The sequence below is a fragment of the Arachis hypogaea genome, chromosome 11, assembly GCF_003086295.3.
Source record: "Arachis hypogaea cultivar Tifrunner chromosome 11, arahy.Tifrunner.gnm2.J5K5, whole genome shotgun sequence".
Classification (NCBI taxonomy): domain Eukaryota; kingdom Viridiplantae; phylum Streptophyta; class Magnoliopsida; order Fabales; family Fabaceae; genus Arachis; species Arachis hypogaea.
Window position 1 is genome coordinate 141,138,337 of NC_092046.1, and position 21,480 is coordinate 141,159,816.

The 21,480-nt window shown below is 32.2% G+C and overlaps 2 protein-coding genes across 2 annotated transcripts; one reads left to right on the forward strand and one right to left on the reverse strand.

Annotated features, from left to right (window-relative positions):
• The first annotated feature begins 5,302 nt into the window (after positions 1-5,302).
• Positions 5,303-6,696, forward strand: LOC112724101 (uncharacterized). Its single transcript, XM_025775373.3, has one exon. It carries the CDS (start codon positions 5,353-5,355, stop codon positions 6,439-6,441), a length of 1,089 nt encoding a protein of 362 aa, XP_025631158.1. The 5' UTR covers positions 5,303-5,352; the 3' UTR covers positions 6,442-6,696.
• Positions 6,697-8,183: 1,487 nt separating this feature from the next.
• On the reverse strand, positions 8,184-12,652 carry LOC112723058 (zinc finger CCCH domain-containing protein 34). Its single transcript, XM_025774282.3, has 7 exons — positions 12,271-12,652; positions 11,980-12,125; positions 11,614-11,676; positions 11,260-11,379; positions 10,828-11,142; positions 10,427-10,750; positions 8,184-9,229 (listed from the first exon to the last, which is right to left on the reverse strand). Exons 1-7 carry the CDS (start codon positions 12,356-12,358, stop codon positions 8,825-8,827), a joined length of 1,461 nt encoding a protein of 486 aa, XP_025630067.1. The 5' UTR covers positions 12,359-12,652; the 3' UTR covers positions 8,184-8,824.
• Between the last annotated feature and the right edge of the window lie 8,828 nt (positions 12,653-21,480).

Below are 21,480 nucleotides of genomic sequence, written 5' to 3' on the forward strand. Positions count from 1 at the left end.
TTTTGGTTTGCTGATTTTTTAGCTAATAATATATTTTTTTTTAACTTATAAGAGTATATTTTGTGCCAAAGAAGTGTAGAATAGCAGAAAATCATCACATATTAAACAAAATTTGATGAAAGTGCTGCAGAAGTGGATAATTTTTGGGACAAAATTATACAATACAAGTAAATGAACACTAATAAATAATTGAAGTGCAGGATATTAACATACATAATGCAGAACTCAATAAAATTCAACAAAATGCACAAAAGAGTTGCAATGTAGCTAGTATACTTCACTTGTACAGCATAAGAAAAAAAGAACATAACCCTGCGATTTCTATTAAGTTTACCAAAAGACCCTAGTAAGTTTTGCAAAATATCTTAATAAGTTTAGCAATACACCCGAATAAATTAACAATTAAGATAACCCAGTACATCAACAATAGTTAAAAGTTGTCCATTATATCTCGTGCGAATGCTTCCTTTTCCTCGTCTAAGCTCCAAAAGGTTGCCTTCAATTATGGATTCTGCACAAATTTTTTTGCAATTTGCACGATCTCCATTGTAGTGAAACCAAGACTCTTCAGTGTACGGCCAAGATTCACTTGCTCATTCACACCAGACATTGCTCATTCACGACCTACCTTGAACCATTTCCATCTGGGATCTACACAATCTTCCGGTATAGGGTCTGCCTTTGCAAATAAGATAATTTGGACACGCAAAACCGAACGCAATACCTTGTGAAAATACCTACTAATAGTTTCACCAGACCTATAGAACCTAACCTGTACGCTGCAATTTTTGGTATGGTGAGCTAATATGATTAAGAAAGTAGCTACTTGCTCGCCTATGCCAACATGACCATCTTCGTCTATTCCACCTTGAACTTGTAGCAATTCACATAAAGTTGCAAATGCATTCAAACTCATTCTTAACTCCCATATGCAATTTCTATCTCCACCCTCCCCAATGATATTATCTAATGCATCTCGCCTTAGTGGCAATGTGTTCACTCTTCGACCAATCGAAGAATGACCCCGCCTTCTATTCCTAATATACATATATAGAGTGACTAAAAAAAATAGCATTAACATGTCAAATTGCATTCTCATAATTCAGTAATATTCAACACATAGCTTAATTTGTTCAGAACGATCCATCATCACTTCCTAAGAGACAATAACAAATAAATACACAAAAGAAGAATCCTAATAATTTCTACAAACACATAATACAAATCATGATAGCAAACAACTTGGTAAGCAGTTTGATAACCAATTTTATAAACACAATACAAATAAATTATCCTCTACCATTCTTCAATAGATAATAATTAAAAAGCTCACCTATTAATAATTTCATAAGCAATTTAATTAACATATTAATCAGCAATTAGAGCAACATTTTTATCACTAATTTTATCAACAATCAGCACTAACAAGCTCAGCAGATCAGTAACAAAATTTTATTTATCACAGCAGCAACAACTCTTTCTACAACTCTTTTATTTTTGAAGATTTTGCTGCATAGTTGGCCAGAAAATGTTTGAGGGTGAGAACAATTTATCAACTATAACTTATAATAAGTTTCTTTTAATTAGGCAGATGGCTTTTTTCATTCTTTTTCATCTTCAATTAGGAAAAATAACTTATGAAGCTTCAAAATGCATTTAAAACAACCACCACCGAGATTATCCATTGCCTATTGAAGATTTCGGATGAAAACAAAATAAATAATGAACAATACCCAAATACCCACGTTTACATACAATTCGAATACCCACATACCCAAATTCTGGATTAGCAATTAATCAACAATAACTAGGGGTGGCAAAGCGGGCCGGCCCGCCCCCAACCCGCCCCGCCCCGCCTAGGCCCGCCCTATAAACGGGGCGGATCGGCCCGTCCCGCCAACTAAAATGGGTTCAAAATGCTAGCCCGCCCCGCTTTATGGTGGATTGGCGGGCTAGCCCGTTTCTTTTTTTTTTTTAAATAAAATTCATTAAAATTAATAAAAAAATAATAATTAAAAAATCAAATACAAATAAAAAATAGTCAAATTATAATATAATTTTTTTATTATTATTTTTTTAATTTTTAACTTCAATAAAATTGTTCAAAATAATATTTGTCAACAGAATCATCTTTATTTTAAAAAATAAGTCACATAATTTGAGCATATATACAAAATTGTAAAATAAAATAAATAAAGTTAATAACTAAAAGAAGAATAAAAACAAAAAATGAAAAAAAAAGTGTTTAAAAATTCTATAATTATTAATTTTATAATAGTAATCACACTTTTATTTAATAAAAAAATAAAAATAAAAATTTTCGGCCCAGCGGACCGGCCCGCCCCGCCCCGTCAAAACCCGCCAATTTGGCGGTGCGAGTTTGGCGGGCTTTTCTAATTTGGCGGGCTCCAAATCCTAGCCCGACCCGCCTTTTTAGCGGGTTTAGCGGATCGGCCCGACGGGCTCGACCCGTTTTGCCACCCCTAACAATAACCCATCTGATAAATAATCAAAATTAAAGGAAGAAACTTCACAAAAAAAAAATACCAGAGATGGCAAAGCACACCGAGAAGGCAGATGTTGCAGCGGCAGAGGATGAAAGACTCAACGCGGAGCAGAAGCACAGCTAGGGTTTGAGGTTAACACGGCTACCAGATGGAGAGGCAAAGATGGCAGAATAGCAACACAAGCTCACCGCGACCGGAACAGAGCATGCAGAAATCAGAGAGGAGAGTTGGCGGGAAACATAGACAACGTGCGGCAGTGGTACACCTTCGATGATGCAGAACAACTACACAAGAAATTTTCACTGCTTAGGGTTTGATACAAATAGGAGACCCTTTTGGAATTTCAAAAAATTAACGAGGATAAAATCGTCTGAAAATATTGATACTGATCCGTGTCCATCACTCTTCACAGACTTCATCCGTGTCTCAACATTTTACCGAGACATGAAATACATGTAACTTGTGTGTGCTTGTGTGTAACCGTGTCTTTTTTATTTTTGTGTCTCAAAATCTAAATAATAGACATATCTCACTGTGTCTATGCCTTAGCAAGATACGAACATCAAACAAACGCAGCCTAAATTCGATGGTAGGTACTCAACGCATTGCCCGCATTGAATTTTTCTAAACAAGCTCTTAGGATTTTGTCATTGTAAGTTATTGTACAAGAAAAAATTCAAATTTCGAGATAGTCAATTAGTCACTCCTGAGTTGGTTTAATAATTTTTGTAAACTAAAAAAAAAAATCAGAAATGATATGTGAAGTGTTGGCAGAAGAAATAAAAATAGAAAATTAAAAAGAGTAGTGGACCCTTCAAAAAGGAAACTTTTCAATTTTATAGTCCAAGGTGGGGTTGTTTGCATGACACGAGACACGGAAGCCTCAAATAATAATCTAAAGTTGGTTGGATGATTTTGTGTGCAGTTAGAGATAATTTTAACTGCTCCCTTTGAAAATCATGAAGAAAACAAGAGCTTCCCATGTAATTACTTTGATTATTATGCATAAAACGCGGATTCATCACATGTCTATGTATTATTATTATTATTATTAATATTAACACTAATTAATAGCTAATACATGCATGCATATAGTTAGTGGATGACATTGCTAAGAGATTATTACTATTATGTATATTATCTACCAACACAACCACCAAATTCAAAAATGGTTTTTAGTCTCTCTAGGAATATGCAGACAAAACCACGCAGTTGTTTTTAAATTTTTTTTTCTGGTTTTGACTGTGATTGATGATTCCAGAATAATAAGATTTCATTTGTGCCAATCATTCACTCATCTTGGGAACATCTCAAAAAATGTTACTATATGTTAACATTGTTTTACCAAAGTTGTATACTCATTAATTATTAGGTCAAATACCTACTATTATTATCCCTAGCTAGAGCAAAAAATAAATGTATACATAAATTATAGATACCTCTCACTTATTCTCGTTTCTAATTGTTATTTTTCAGAATGAAAATCTTCTAACGTAAAAAAATTAATAAAATAAAAAATTATTTATTTTTAAATTAAGATAATAAAATATATATTTTATGCGAATTATAAATTTAATAATAATTATATTTTTATTTTATTAATTTTTTCACTTTAAAAACTTAGGTAAAGTTATCTTTATACGAAATTGATAGTTAAAAATCGTTAAATAATTTAATGAATTTGACTAAATTGTACTGAATTTTTATCTTTATATAAATATTAATATTTATTATTTGTTACATTAATTAAGATGAGCAATAAAAAATAAAAGAGTACTAAGAGAAATATCTATGCATAAATTAAAAATGATAGGGTTCATTTTTCTTTGTTGGTAACATAAGCATGTGTTGTTTTCTTAGTATTGGAAAGAGGAGGTCAATTCCAGGTAGTTAATTGATTAGCTTGGCCTTTACACGTGAACTGATTTGCATATAGATTTAACTTTAATTTGTCATTATCCCTATCAAATCCCAATAACCTTGCATGGCATGAGTCTGATGTAATAATTAGCTCACTAATTACACTAATGTATTTTAATTACATCTTATTATTATTAGCTTAATTTTAACCCACTAAACAAAATAAAACATTTTACATAATTATTTAATCATATCCGATTTAAATATAGACACTTATGCTATCAATGTTAAAAATAATTTTTTTTATTGATATAGCATTATGTACATAAAAAAAAAAAAACTATTTCATATTAAAAAAGTATCAAAATTTAATTCTATTATTATTATTATTTACAATTTTTGTGGTTATTAGTATTACTAAGTTGCATATAGAAGACATTTATTTTTGTGTATGTGTCATTGGAACTAGGGAGAAAGTGACTGTTGCAAAGAAATAAAAACTCAAAAGTGCAGTGTGTAGAGCACCATTTAGAGTACTTTGACAAGTGAAGGGGAATCTTTATTTTCACTGTTTGGTTCCAACTCTAAAAGTGAATTGGATGAAGAACTACCAAGATTTAATAGAAACAAGAAAAAGAAAGATTTTTTAAAAGTAGGTGAGGAAAAAGGGTAGAGATCAGATCAGAAAAAAGATGCATGATGGATAGTCATAGTCTTCCAAACATTGACATTGTTCAAACAAAAATTTCCCCTTTTTATTTTCCTTTAGTTAATATTGATGACTAATTATTAAAAAAAAAAAAAATCAGACAAAAGGGTTGTCCAAAAAAAGGTTTAAAAGAGTTATCTCCCACTCATAATCATAACAGTTTGTGTATTTCAATTCCCTTGAGTTTTGCACTATTTAACTTGACTTTGGTCCCTCACATTTTCTCATCACCTCATTCATTCAAAGTTGAAACTTAACCCCACATTTTGTGAAGCCATGTCAACCTCTAGAACCTCATCAGATACACTACACACCCCCTCCTTCATGAAGGGATATGAAGAACCAAACAACAACAATCAAAACCAGAACCAAATATGCTTGTCTACACTTCTCCAAAGAAACACATCAACATCATCATCATCATGTGGTGAAAAAAGAGGGAGAAGGAAACAAGCAGAGCCAGGTAGGTTTCTTGGTGTGAGAAGAAGACCTTGGGGAAGATATGCTGCTGAGATCAGAGACCCTACAACCAAAGAAAGACATTGGCTTGGTACCTTTGACACTGCTCAAGAAGCTGCTCTTGCTTATGACAGAGCTGCTTTGTCCATGAAAGGAAACCAAGCTAGAACTAACTTCATCTATTCTGATAACATCAACTTCCATGCTCTTCTCACACCTATGGATCTTCAAGCTCTCTTGCCACCACCACCTCCTCCTCCCCCACCATCTTCTCACACCAAACAACTTGCACCTTCCAATCAGAATAAGATTAAGAACAGTAATAGTAACAATAATAGTAATACTAATGTTGTTGCTGCTGCATATGGTTGTTCAGTTCAGGATGATGATAACTTGTTCTTTTCAACAACTGATCATCATAGTAATAACAACAACTCTGGATATCTTGAATGCATAGTTCCTGATAAATGTTTCAGGCCTACTGCTACTACTACTGCTGATTCAAGTTCCAACAGTAGTTGTTCAAATAACAACAACTACTCATCAAGAAAGAGCAATGTCAGTGAAAACTCATCATCATTCTCTTGTGATAATAACTTTCCATCAGACTACTTTTGTTATCCAACAAGTGAAGTAGTTAGTGAAGGGTTCTCATCATGGGATTGGAGCTGCAGTGAGCTTTCAGCTATATTTAACAATTCATCATCATCATCATCATCATCAAGAAGGGTATTAGAAGGAGGAGGATGCATGGATGCACTGTATCCCATCATAACTGATGAGAACAATAATAACAATACAAGCTTCTATGATGGGGTGATGATGAATAATCATCATAATCATAATAATGCTGCTTCATCTTCTTCAACAAACTGCTCAGTAGACATGGGATACCCACTCTTCTGATGATGAGGGTGCAATGTGAATGTATGTACTTGCATTGCATTGCATGTGTTTGTATGTTTCTTTTATCTCTTTTTGTTTCTTCTTATTATCTTCCTTGTAACTTGGGTCAAGCCAATTAACCAAGCCTTTGTTTTTAGTATTTTTCATTCTTGTTCTAATGCATGTAATTAATTACTACATTGCTAGAGAGTGATCTATGTTTTGGTTTTAAGGGTCCTCCATGAGCTTTCATGAGCTCTCACTTTCAAATCAAGATCAGAGGGAAAGTAGTAGTCATATTCCTGTATGTGTTATTTTTATATTATAATATTGATGGCATGATTTTATGCTTCTTTTGGGGGTAGCTGCCCAAACTTTAGGACACAATATAAAAGCAGAACCATACTATACAGATGTTGCAAGCCAATAATCCGCGATTCTAATATATTGCTTCCACTACATTCTCTTTTCTTTCACTGTTCAATACTATTTGATTGAAAGCAATATCATGTGATTCATAAATAATAATAATAATAATATATACAGAGAGGAACTTAGAAGCAGGGCATATGGAAAAACAATGTTCTCTTTTGTTAATAGAATCTATCTATGTCAATGTTTTTAATTAGAAAATTACTCACTCCTCCAATCTAGATATATATAAGTTAAAAATGTGAATGCATATGATTATTCCGCTGTTGAAAGAGCATTACATATTTACAATATACAAGCTGTATTTGGGATAGGAGTGTGGATGAGATTTTAAATTGTATTTTTATATAACCATGTCGGATGTACAATAAAATTAGTTATTAAAATTAGCTATTAGTATTAGAAGACATATTAAAATATAAAAAATATATATTAAAAATAAGTTAAATAATATATATATTTATATTTTATATACAAATACATAATTACTAATTTTGATGTATACATGATATTTTTTATTTTCACAAGTCAAATTCTAAAATTACAAATCACATATATGATTACTTGAGAATTTCAATTATTAATTTGTGTTAACAATTCATGTACATTATCTAGTATACTTCACTCAGAGTAATTATATTAAAATATTGTTTATCTTTTTTTTTTTTAAATTTTGTTCGTGTGTATATATATAAATATAAATTAAAAATAAATATATTATACTTCTTTCTTTTATATAACGTCACATCAATAAAAACAAATATTTTTTATATTGATCATATAAATAATCATCTATCCAAAATAATAAATATGATTAAACAACTGGATAAATCCTTAACGAATACAGTCATCTCCCAGTCGTATTAAACGTTCTTGGTATCTTACTAATATGATCTCACCTAACACAAATGTTGATATAATGGTAGAAACACATTATAATTATTAAAAAAATGAGATATTAGGTCATTATAAGGTATAAATATCATCATTATTATCTCCTAAGTACCGAAAATAAAAGTAGCTAGAATACTCAATTAGAGCAAATTTTAAGGTTAATCTCCACATTTGAAAAAAAAAAAGTTCAAATAAGTTGTTGGTAAGCAAGCAAGTGCAATGATTACTCCTTATCCTCCTATGAAGACAGGCACTTTAATGTTTCCAAATTCCACTTTGTGTTGTACCACTGTTTTTGCTGGAGTAAAGTGTACTCTATAATACAATCATCATTTTATAACAAAAAAAAAAATCTAAAAATATTTATGGAGAAAGGGAAGATATAAATGAACAGAAAAATCACCTTCACCACATGTGAGAGGAAGAGAGATTTAAAATGTGTTAACTTAAATGTGTTTCTTGATATATGTATTGTGTAATAAATTTAAGTAGCAAGCTTGTCACAACATTGAACAACATGACTGTGTATCTAAAAACATAAAAATAAGACAGCAATGCAAAGCCTCATTGTACTCTCCTGATTACTTCTCTTCACAGCAAACCTTACACAAGTAGGGAACAGTATCTACCATGACCTTCCCAGCTTCAAAAAAGGATTCGGGTGAAGAGACATAAACAACAACACATGGTCAATAGAACTTTTCTCGAATAAAAAAAGATCGAATCATAAATAAGCACAACAAACTCCAAAAAAAATTGGAGATCAGGAGGGAGGGACATGAAGAATGGACTTGCAGAATCTTTTGAGGTTATTCGGAAGGAAGCAAGATGGCTGGCTGTATGAGTTGCTAAAATTCTCGAGGTTGGCCATGGTTTTATTTGGGATAAAAGGGATGGCCACAAAAAGATTATATGAACACAATGATAATTGATTGGTGCAATGTGTACTAGACCTGAATGTGGAACTGGGATAAACTGAAAAATAAAACCTATTTGAGGACCTCTTTGAATAAATCATGATGTCCAGTTGAAAAATTGAGATTAAAAGGAGTAATAATGAGGAATGCATTCACATTGCTTAGCTTGAGGTGTGAGATGTGGCGCTGCTTGTTGCGGCGCTGCTGGCAGTTGCTGAAGAACTGGAACTCTGAGCAGAGGGTTGGGTGCCCGATTGAGAAATTGGTCCTGCAGTTGACAAGGTCAAGCCAACTGATCCACTTGAAGTGCTCATCGATGAAGACATTCTGGATGAAACAGACTCCTTGCTCAATCCTGAAGCAAGTTCAGGCCGCAACTCTGATGAAGATGATGATGGAGCAAGAGTGCCCATTGAGGAACCCACGGGATACGGTGCAACCGGCATATCAGCCAAGGAAGAAGCAGATGGGCTATAACTGAGAGAACCCATGGGATGATCAAATTTGCATGCAGGACCAAACTTACAGATTCCACGCTGCGTATAATGAGTGCAAGGTGGTGCCCCCTGATTATCAAACCCAAACATTGGATGATTGATAGTTAAGAACTAAAGAAGGTGAGTCGAACAGATTTTGAAAAACATGCCAACTTAGCAGACAAACTCATCATTGTAAAACAAAATTAATACAGGTGCTATTCTTGAACTCGAACCACAATCTGGAGACCAAGAGTATAACAATAGCAGCCAAAAGGATTATTAAAGTCTATTCCATAGTGAAAAACAACCATGAAGTGGCAAAGAAACATCTATATCTCTTTGTAGCATGAAACATTAGAAGCATCGCTAATCCCATATTGCAAAATTGGAAAACATAAAATGTTCTCCCGAAATAAGTTTGAACAACTCAAGCTATAGTATAGGAACGCAAGCAAATCCAACCAATAAAGGTGAAACAGACAACTTTGTACAAGTATACAACACCTGCACAATATCTCACTACTTCTTGGAAAGGCATTTCATTAGAAATAAATTTCAAGCACAAATAGAAGTTATTACATCTAAATCAATTACAGAAAACAGAGATGCAATAAAGATATACATGGTGAAATAAAACATGATGCAATAAATTACACAGAAAAAATAGGACCTGAAATCCTGAACAGCAATCAAAGATATATATTAGAAATGAAATGGAGTAAAATGATGTTCAGACAAAATGAAGCGTGGGAACAAGACTAAAGAAAAGAGGAGCTTACTTACAGAACCTTCCCTTAGGCAGAGTCAGAATGAGATACTAAATATTTAACAAACATATATCTCACTACTTACACCCCCAACATGAATGTAGCACAAAATGAAAATTCCATTATCATGAAACGTACAATTATACCCAAGGTGCCACCACTAAACCAACAGTTAAATCTACCTGCTTTCAAATTTTGCTAGAAGAACCTTCAATAATCTAGAGATTTGACACATTGACCCAGAAAACTTAGAGATAACTGAAGCACAGCATAACCCAACACGAATGGCAATCATATAAAACACATGCAGCAGAAGAAGAAGCCAATTATGTTATATCCCATTATTAGTTTTTCTTCTTTTGGACTACTCCCCTATCAGCTTCTTCTTCTTTTTTTTTTTTTTTTCAATTTTTGTATATCATTTTTATCACATATTGCCAAAATTTTCAGCAGAGAACATCATCCATAACCCAATATGAGGCAACAAAGAACAAAGGCGTTGAAATGTAATGCTTACCGGGCGCAAAGGAAGACCCACAGGACTAAGGGCCACATTCCCCTTCGGTGCATTAAGGTCTGATGGATGATGATATCTACATGATGGACCAAATTTACATTCCCCTGTTTTCATGTAATACTGACATTCTGGTTGATCAGGCCTTTCAGGATATGGGTTCTCCTTCTGAGTACTACTACCTGAAGGATCAACAGAGGGGCCAGAAGGTTGATAAGGTGCAGAATACCCAGTTGCCTGAGAAGGCAGCTGGGTTATCCTGTAAAGCTGTGTTGGACCAACATTAGATGGAGTACTAGAGGGAAGTAGGGGGCTTGTTGCTTGAGCCTGCACCAAGTGATTGACATCTTTAATGATTACACATATAATGCGAGTAAGCAATCAAAACAAGATGTCAGACCCACCTGATAAGGATTCCAGCCTGGAAAGGGGACCATGGCAGGGGACACTACCACAGGCCCATAAGGGCCCTGGACTAATGAGCCAGGCAGCAACGGAGGCCTTGCAACCAGTACACTATATTGCTGTTGCGAAGGACCAGATGGAGGCTGCACGGTTGGATATAATGGAGAAGGTACCTGTACAGGTAGAGGTGAAACCGGGGGAACTGGTGATGGTGCGGGAATTTGGACACCTGCAGGCTGTGGATGATGGAATTTACAAGTAGCACCAAACTTGCATTGCCCAGTTTTCACGTAATAGGAACACTCTTTCTCTCCCTGTTATTATTTATAAAATTCAAGTTGGAACCAAACCTTTTTCCATGATTAGAGAGGGTGAACCCCAACATTCATAGAGATATAATTTTGTGAAATAAAATATAAAGTAATACGCACCACTCGCAACGGATATCCATAATAATTTAGTGAGACAAGTGCAGGAGTTCCTGCTGCCTGCCTAGGATGGTTGTACTTGCAAGAAGAACCGAATTTGCATGATCCTGTCCTCATAAAATACTGCAGTTTAAGCATGGGCAGATAGAATCAGCACGAAAGGAACATCAACAACTTTGAAAACAACAATCAAAACAAAATAGAAGTCAACTACACTCTACGCCTAAACATAAAAAAAACTGTTGAGTGCATTAGTTTGTAACTTTGTATAGCTCAAGAGGAATTAAATTGCCAATTGCCAAATACAATCAAATGATGTAAATGCAGCATAGAATTCAGCAGAACCAAATTCAGCACCTGGCATAGAGGCTGGCCCGCACGCTCCGGATACTCCCCTCCACTCCTGGCAGCTCCAATAACCTAAACAGCACGAAGACATATCCCCAAAATTATGAAGCATTTAATCATAAGTGTCCAGCGCAGGCACCTCAATTTCCATAATAATCGATTAAAATTAACTGATAGCAAAAAGATAAATTCAAAGACTTTAAGACAACCCCACTAAGTGGGGGAAAAAATACAATTTCTCCAACTCAACGCAGCCAAGATCAAACGAAATCCAAAGCACACATACATATAGAAGCACAAGATCAAATCAAAGGACCAAAGCAAAAGAACCCTTGAAGAAAACCCAAAAGGGGTATGAAAAAACGAGAAATTTACCGCGCCACGGTCACGTGGGTGGTTGAACCGACAACGCGAACCATAGCCGCAAAAACCTGTCTTGAGATAATAGATACAATCAGCTTCATCAGGCCTCTGAGGGTACGATTCGGTGCCACCACCCAATCCAAGCTTCCACATAGACTCTGCATTTTGGAAAATAGAATAGAAAAAAGGATTGGAAACTATAACTCATTAGAAGCTCCACATTGCGCTACGAAACCGCGCGAATCAAAGAGAGGGGAAAATCGCGGAATTGAGAATGCAGTGGGGTAAAGGTCGAAATTTTACCTTCGAGCCCCGTGTCGCCGGCGCCGACGTTCCACTCCGGCGGCGGATCAGGCTGCGGCCCTTCGCCGGGACGGCCGTACCGTTCCATTGTACGGAGCCAAAAGAAGAGTGCAGATTGCTACACCCAGAATCCGAAGACCAGAATGAGAGGTTCCGATCAGAGGAGTGAGAAAGTAGAGAGAGAAAAAGAATGGGGTTGGGATTTTATGGGGTTTCTCTCTCCCCTCTCTCACACACACACTCACTCACAGAGAGACACAAGACAGAGAGAGAGAGAGAGAGAGAGAGAGAGAGAATACAGCTTCTGTGTTTCTTCTTCTTACTTTCAGTTTCAAAGCGTTTTTTTTATTTTAATTAATTAGTATTTTTTATTTTTTATGCTACTCTTTTTACTTTTTTTTTCCTTCTTTTTTTGTCTTAACTTTGAGAGAGATTTTATTTTATTTTATTTTATTTTATTTTATTCTTTCTTTTCTTTCTTTTTTTTCCTGTGGGGAGATTGTTGGTTATCTATGTACGCGCCAAATTTCTCAGAAAATTACTAAAAATAAACCCACCCTTTACCTCTATATTTAATTTCTTTGTAAGAATAATACTTTAATTTAATAAATATAATTTTAATACAATAATAATATAAAATATTTTATAATCATTTAATTATATCTATTTTTATGATGATTTATAATGTTAATATAAAAAATAATTATTTTTATTTATAAAACATTACGTAATTAAATTAGATGTACGTATAGAAGTATTTTATTTATGTATCAAAATTAAATTTTGGTTCAATTAGAAATCATTATTAAACTCAATCTTGTTTTCTTTGTTTGAGGGAATGATTTTTCAAGGTATTTTTAATATATGCACAGACAAATTGGAAAGTTTAGTGTTATAAGAAGCTTATTATTATTTGTAAGTAGTCGAAGATGATTTGGAAGTTTTGCCAACAAGTCTAGAAATGCCCTTGAAGTGAACCTTTTTGTGGTGTGTGCACAAGTGCTTGTGAGAGTCAAATGCAACAACGTTGGATATGACTGATTTGTCCTTTTGTATTAGAGTTTATACAAAAAAAACAATGAGGGGACATTGATTAATCTATTTTGTCAATTAGGGATTAATTAATTAGTTAATTAATTAATTAAATGATCTTTGGTCATGGGCAGTGACTGTGGTGGCCCTGGTGGCTGCTGCAGATGCAAAAAAGGTGCGTGAGATGGATTCTATTGGCTCCACGTGGCTCAAAAAGGAGGATCTTCGTTAAAAGTTGTAGAAAAGTTCACACCAAATTACTAATGTATATGTTGTTTTTTTTTATTATTATTTTTGGAAGACTCATTAGGACTTCTAATATTTTTTTTTATCAAAAATAGGAGATTCGAATCCACAATCTCTAAATGAATATGAGAAGATTATGTCATTTGAAATATAGTTCGTTGGCAGGGCTTTTAATATTTTAAGTTGATGTTTTAAATATTTTATTATTTTAACTATTTTTTTATTTTTATTTATAGAATATTAAAAATACTAAAAATAAAAATTGAAAATGAAAACACAATAATATGTTTACTTTTTTTTTTAGGTTTTTTGATTTTATAATTTTATGAAAAAAAAGGATAAAAAGTAAAAAAATAAAAATTTATTATTTTTACTCTTTTTTTTTTATAAAATTCTGAAAGAAAAGGACCAAAAAAAAAAATCAAAACGCAAACTGCACGTACTTAATATTTTTAGTTGCTGTTTTGAATGCTTTTAGAATAAAAATAAATAACAAACAGAAGAATTAAAAAAAAAGTATTTCCCATGTTTTAAATATTGATGCTCCAACTTCAATGGTTTCAATATAGAAAATATTTAATCTTACAAGTACAATAATGAAAAGCATCCAATTACTTAAATGCCAAAGAAAGAGAAAAATTAATAAAAGAAGAGATGAGCATTCATCATGGGCTGTTTTCAACTAAACCAAACCTAATCAAGGAAGATAATCTCCTTCCCATTCTTTGGTTTGGATTTGTTTGTTATTAGTTGTGCAAAGAAAAGTCACTTTCTGCCCTTAATGATGATTAGTTACTACTTACTACCTACTACTTAGCATAAAATAACTATGCAACTTTGGCAAACTTCTTTTTTTTTTTTTTAAATTACTTTTGAGTTTTGACCTTAAACTTAGCAAACCTTTGTACTACACAAATTACATTTTCTTTTTTCTTGACTTCCTGAAACATGTAGCATAATTGAAATGTTGGGACCATGCATATATGAAATGTAACATCTTTTATCTCACTACTCACCGACACAAAAAGATATATATATATATATATATATATATATATATATGCTGTTAGGGAAACATGGATATTATAGGCTAATTTTTTTTAGATATTACAGAAGATAGTGTGTAATTTATAGTAATGGTTAATTAGTGTATTTTTTATATAAATTTTAATTTTAAATCACAAATTAAATTCTCAAATTTAAAAAATAAGCGAAATTTGAGGTTATATTTTTTAAGTTAACAAATCGAATGATCTAATTTATATTGAAATAATATTTTTTTATCATATAACAAATCGAATTCTTTGATTTGTATATTTAAAAATTTTTTAAATACCAAAATATAAATATGAGAGTCAAATCTGTATGTTTAAAAAAATTAAAATAAAAAAACAAATCTGACTCTTAAATTTACATATAAAAAAAATCGTAAATTTAACTTTTAAATTTGTATTCTCCACATAAAAAATACACATCAAATCTCTATAATATTTAAAAATTAAATACCATTGAAATCCCAACACTCAGTGGTGGAGCTTAGTTCAGACAAGGGGGGGCCATGGCTCCCCCAAACTTTTTATAAAAAGTTTAGTAGTACTTTTTCAAAAGATAAAAAATAGTTCAATTGACTTAAATACTTTACTATGACTTAAAGTATCTAATAAGTTCAATAAACAACACTCTCTCTATCTTTAAGTTCAAATATAAAAAATTAGATATTTTTTATATATTTAATTTAATATTTTATATTTTACTATTTATTTAATTTAATTTTTTATATGATTAAAAATAATAGAATATTCAATAAGTATTAATATTATTGTATTTGTATAAATTGACAAAAAAAATTCAATAAATATTATAAATTTTAATATTTGTCCTTCTAACTTCTTCTTTACATATTTTACAAAATATATATTCAAATTTTTATATAAAATAATAATAAAAAAAAGAATTGATATATTTTTTAAGAGGAAGACTAATATTTAAGAAGTAGAAAATATAACTTTTATAATATTAACACCTGTAGATAGTTCTTCTACTTTAATGAATCACGAAGAAAGTGAGATATAACCTTCAAAAGTTCAAAAAATTACATCTGATGACTTTAACCTTAACTTTTTGGAACGAGATCTTGAAAAACTGTTTTAAATTTGGCAATATCACCCAAACCAGAGAGATGAGATTAGACGAGCTTATCTTAAATAGGGTTCATATCAAAAATATTTTTACAATTATTTTCTATCTGGCCCCTCCAAAATTTTATTTCAAGTTCCGCCACAGCCAACACTAATATAAAATTATAAAACGTTTATTGTATGATCATATCCTTTTCGTTTATTTTACCTTTGGGTTTTACAAATTATATATATAACAATACTTCTTTGATTTCTTCATAAATAATTTAGACCAAATGATATTAAGTATGAATCTATTGTCCCTGTATGTTCTCATAAAAGGGAAAAACGGTTTTCCGAACTATTATTGTCTAATCTTATTAGCCTTTTCTACTTTTTTGGTGTAATAATACAACCCAATTTGGAAAATTTTTATTTTATTAAATAAGGTTAAAAAGTAAACAACTGTGTATTCATTAGAATAAAAAATAAATTATTGATTATATATCTCTTGGCGCATTTAATAATTATATGTATTTACAATGTTTTAAAATGTCTGCTATTTCATAATTTTTAATAATATAGCAACATTTTTAAATGACAACTATATCTTAGAATTAATGTAGTATTATATTTTTATATCATTTTATATTATATAAATACAAAAAATCAGTCATCTATGAAAAAAATTATTAGGAATGCATACAAAATATAATAAAAATTTATAATAATATAATTAAACTTGATTCACATTTCTATAGTCAAATTGTATAAATAATTAATCAAATATTCATAACAAAAATACAAATAAAAATATAAAAAATATATTAGTTGCTAATTTTTTGCATTCGCTAAAATTTTATTATTATTCTACTGAAAAATTTAATAATTTTAGTAGTTGATAATTTTATTAAAAATGGTAAAACAATAAAAATATATTATCACTAATTATAAGTGTGTATGTGTTTATTCTTTTTTCATTTAACTTAGCTTCTTCGCCTATATAACACGTACATCATGCATATTTTCGACCAGCCTATAATGTATTATATACCATCCTAGCAGCTACAATAATAATGTTGTTCAGCAACTTTCTATTATGTTTTTGTAGTTATAATGTTGGTATCATAATGGCAATGGAGTTAACAATGTATTAGTGAGACATACATAACTGTTCAATGCATTCTTTGTCTAATAGGAGCCACATAACGTAATTATCATAACTCTAATTAGTACAAAAAGCTAATATAATCTCAAAGTTTTTGTATCCAATAACTCTTTGTCCAACGATTTTTAAATAGAGTTTAAATATGTGACGAATTAGTATTAATCTGTTAGATGAAAAGATATTGTAAAAAAAAAAAAAAAAATTTAAAGTAAATATTAAGATTATTAATTAAAAATTCAAAGAATCAAATTTTAAATCGATCACAGGAAGAGAATTAGATTGAGTCACTGTTTATCCAAAAAAACAATATTTTGAGTCTTGAGATTTTTTAAATTTAACCCGCTTCTTTTTTTAGGCCTAATTATCTTATTTCAATTAATCCACATCATTCGTCTTTTTAAAATCTTGCTACTCCCACTAAAATTAGGTTAGAATACTATAAATTTCATTTAGCAAGCTGTTCAAAAGTTTAAAACATGACAAGGTGTAGATTGGTATGACTTTACTAACTGCTTGGAATAATATCTGTCTTCCTCCATTAGATAACAAGCACTTTGTACATTCTTGTGTCCTTTAGAAAACCTTATCTTTGATTGAGTTGAAAGTGACTTTCTTAAAGCGGTTGATAAAAGAAGGTAGACCCAAATATTTTATCCTGTGCAACTATGTGAGAAATATTCAACTAGGCTGCTAGAGAGGTTCTAATCAGCATTGGAGTGTTATTATTGAAAAACAGGGCCAATTTATTAAGATTAACTCTTTGCTCACTGAAGCTCTCATAAGATTCCAATAATTTTAGAATAGAGACACAACTATTTTCCAAGACTTTGTCGAATAGAATAGAATCATCAGCGAATAGAAAGTGATTTATAGTTGGACATCTTCTGTTTATCTGAATTTTTCGAATGAGACTGTTTTGCTCTACTTTGTGTAGCAAGAAGGAAAGTCCTTCTGTACATAATAAAAAAAAGGGGATAGAGGATCACCTTGACGGATACCTCTATTTGGTTTAAAAAAACCATAAATTTGACCTTCCACAACAATAGAGCAAGAAACGGTTTTTAGCAATTCACGAATCAAGTCAATGAATCTCGATTCAAAATCCAACTTCTCCATAATAAACCATAGAAAATACCACTCCACCCTTTCGTAGGCTTTACTCATATTAAGCTTGAGTGCCATTTCGTATTCCAAGTTTCGCTTTTTTGTTTAAGGTAGTGCATACATTCGTGTGCTATAAGAATGTTATCAGAAATAAGTCTACCTTTTAAAAATGCACTTTGAGTATGACTAATTACCTTGTTCATACACTCTTGGAGTCTGTAGACCAGCATCTTCAAAATGATTTTGTAGATAACAGAAGACAAACTGATGGACCTTATCTAAGTCATATCGCTCGCATTTGGGACATTTGGCACTAGACAGATATTGGTGTGGTTAAAATTTTTCAAAATTCTACCTCCAACAAAAAAATTTCTCACAACCGGAACATGTCTTCTCCCACTACATTTTAATAGAATTGGAAGAATTTAGCCTTCATACCATCCTCTGTTGGTGCACTCTGAGGATGGATACTAAAAGTAGCTCTTTTTATCTCCTCTTTTGATTTTCGGCTAGCCCAGCACTAACTCGTCGATATATTTCTTGTTGGAAGTATCCCTGATCCCATTGATAACGAGCGGGGCCAAATAATTCAATCGGAGTTCTTGCTGAACCATACCACATAGTTCCAGCAACAACAAAAGCTGAAAAAAATACAGCAGCGATACTACTGGAAAGGACGGTTTCAATATTTCCCATACGCAATCCTTTGTATAGACGTTGGGGTGGACGTACACTAAGATGGAAAAGGCCCGCCAATATGCCCAATGTCCCTGCTGCAATATGATGAGAGGCTATTCCCCCTGGAACAAAAGGATCAAAACCTTCTACACCCCATGCGGGATTTACGGAGGCATTTACTTATTACAGAGATGGTGCGATTTGATTATTTTTTTTTACCGATTTCAGTCTTATGAGAAAGACACATTATTTTATTCATAAAAAATGGAAAAAACCGACGCTTGTTGAAGGTGAAGTTTACAAATAAAAAAGAAATTTCTTCTGTCGTGTATCCCCGACTAATGCAGCCTCATATGCTTCAAAACCGAAAAAAATAGAAAGATAAGGGGAAAGCTATAATTGTAAATCAGGATGAAATCTATGGAAGCATTGGTTTATACATTCCTCTTAGTCTCGACTTTAGGAATAATTTTTTTTGCTATCTTTTTTAGAGAACCCCCTAAAGTTCTAACTAAAAAGACGAAATGATTTTTTATTATCTCGATTGAAGTAATGAGCCCCAATATTGGTATATTGGGAGCTCATTACTTCAACTAGTCTCCGTGTTCTTCGAACGGATCTCTTAGAAATAAAAGTTGATAATTCTAAATCCAATTTTGTTTCAATTAATATATTACCGAAAAATTGAGGTAATACAAATAAAACAAGGATTTCAAACAATTTTTCGAATCGCAGTACAGTATTTTGGTTTCCATTTAAGTATCTTAAATGATATTGTTGCCCCCAACCTAACTATTCTATTTCCATTTCCGGTCTTACTCTCTTAATATTAAGAATGGAATTGAATTATTCATTCAATTCCATTGAAGCCTGTACCATATTTCGAGTTTCGCAAAGGACAAATCCACATTTTCTTGTATCCAGACAAATTCAATCCATTTTATGAAAAAAATGTGACCAATTAACCAACCTCCAAAACCACTTGTTAAAAACAGGAATATTCACCTGTTGTCCATCGACTACGTCTTTCGGCCTGATCTTAGGCCCTGACTCACTCTCCGTGGACGAACCTTGCGGAGGAACCCTTAGATTTTTGAGGCATTGGATTCTCACCAACGTTTGCGTTACTCAAGCCGACATAAATAATATCTTTCTATTTTGAGCGCAGATTTTTCGGTTTTGAACCCTTCATAGAAATATCTTTCTATTTTGAGCGCAGATTTTTGCCAGTAAAAAACGTATTCTCGTGGTGTTTGTTTTTTGAAAAAAGAAAGGGGCGATCTCAATAAGCTAGACCCATGCTTCGAGTTGTTTCATGCCACAAATAAACTCGAACACTTAAGAAATCTGTAGGACAGGCGGATTCACACCTCTTACAACCAACACAGTTTCTGCTGCGGTTTGGACGGCAAATGGTGTTCCCCTTCGCGTACCTTTGAATCCACAAGTACCTGCGGAGGACCACGAAATTACCCGACCCCGTACATCGATAATAATGACAACGGTATTGTTGAAACTAGCTTGAACATGAATAACGCCCTTTGGTATTTTATGAGCATGTTAGCTTGGATTGGATGACTTTAAAAAAAATCCGATCCGATCCGATCCAATTTCAAGCGGTTTGGAATGGATTGGACTTGTGATTTTGTTAATTAAAAAATTTAAATATATATAACAAGTCTCAACATCAAAGTTTAAATAATCAACAATGACATAACAAGTTTTAACAATATCTTAAAAAGTTAATAGAAATAAAATTATAGGTTAGTTAAAATAAATTAATAAATAATATTTTGAACATAAAATATTTATTAAATAATAATAATACATGAATAATAGAAAAATGTATAACAAATTGAACATGTTATAAATATAATTGTAAATATAATAATAAAATAATATTATAGCACATTATGCGGTTTGGATTGGATTGGATCGGTTATGAAAAGTAGATCCGAAATTTGATCCAATCCAGTGGTTTGTAAAAAATAGAATTCAATCAAATCTGAATTAGTGCAGTTTTAATCGATTTTCGGTTTGGATTGGATTAGATGAACGGTTTAAATTGGATCGGTTTAGATTTGAACACCCATACTCTATAGAAACATGTCTTCTAAGCCTACAGTTCGTGTTAGTTGTAATCTTAGGTTCAAATTATGTGAAATGCTCAGGATCCGTCTAATTAAAAGATGTGAAAATACTCTTAAAGTAGTCCTTAGCCACCTTAGCAATATCAGCATTGGTTGTTGCCATATCCCCATTATCCCTCTCTAGTTGGTAGATGCCATATCTTATTTTTTCTGGTTCTAGATTTAAATTTTCGATGGAAGAAGTTTGAATTTTAGTCTCCTTTTTTCAGTCATTTAATTTTAGATTTGTCTTTCCAATAAAATTTCTCATACAAATATGCTTTTTCAAGCCGTTGTTCAAGCTCAAGTAATTCAGTGTCTCCCATGATGTCCAATTCCCATTTTTGTTCTAGGAGATTAATAAATTCTACAATCTCATTTTTAGAATTGGTAGAGCGGTTCTTTTGCCAGAGAACCAGTATCTAACCAATTTAAGTTTCTGAAATAATCTGAATATTGTTGAACCTTTTATATATGAGTTTCAAAACTCGCTGATGAAGTTACGAATTTGTTCTTCACCACACCAGCGGGATTGAAACTTGAATCTCCTCTTTGATCTCTCCGATTAGTAGTTAGTGTCCAAAAGGAGGGGCATGATCAGAACCTGTCTCTGATAGTCTAAAGACTGTGGGTTGAGAGTATAATTGGGACCAAGATTCATCAACAAGTACTCTGTCAAATTTTTTTTTTTGAATTAGTTCACCATCATTGCGTCTGTTAAATACTTCAGATTTAA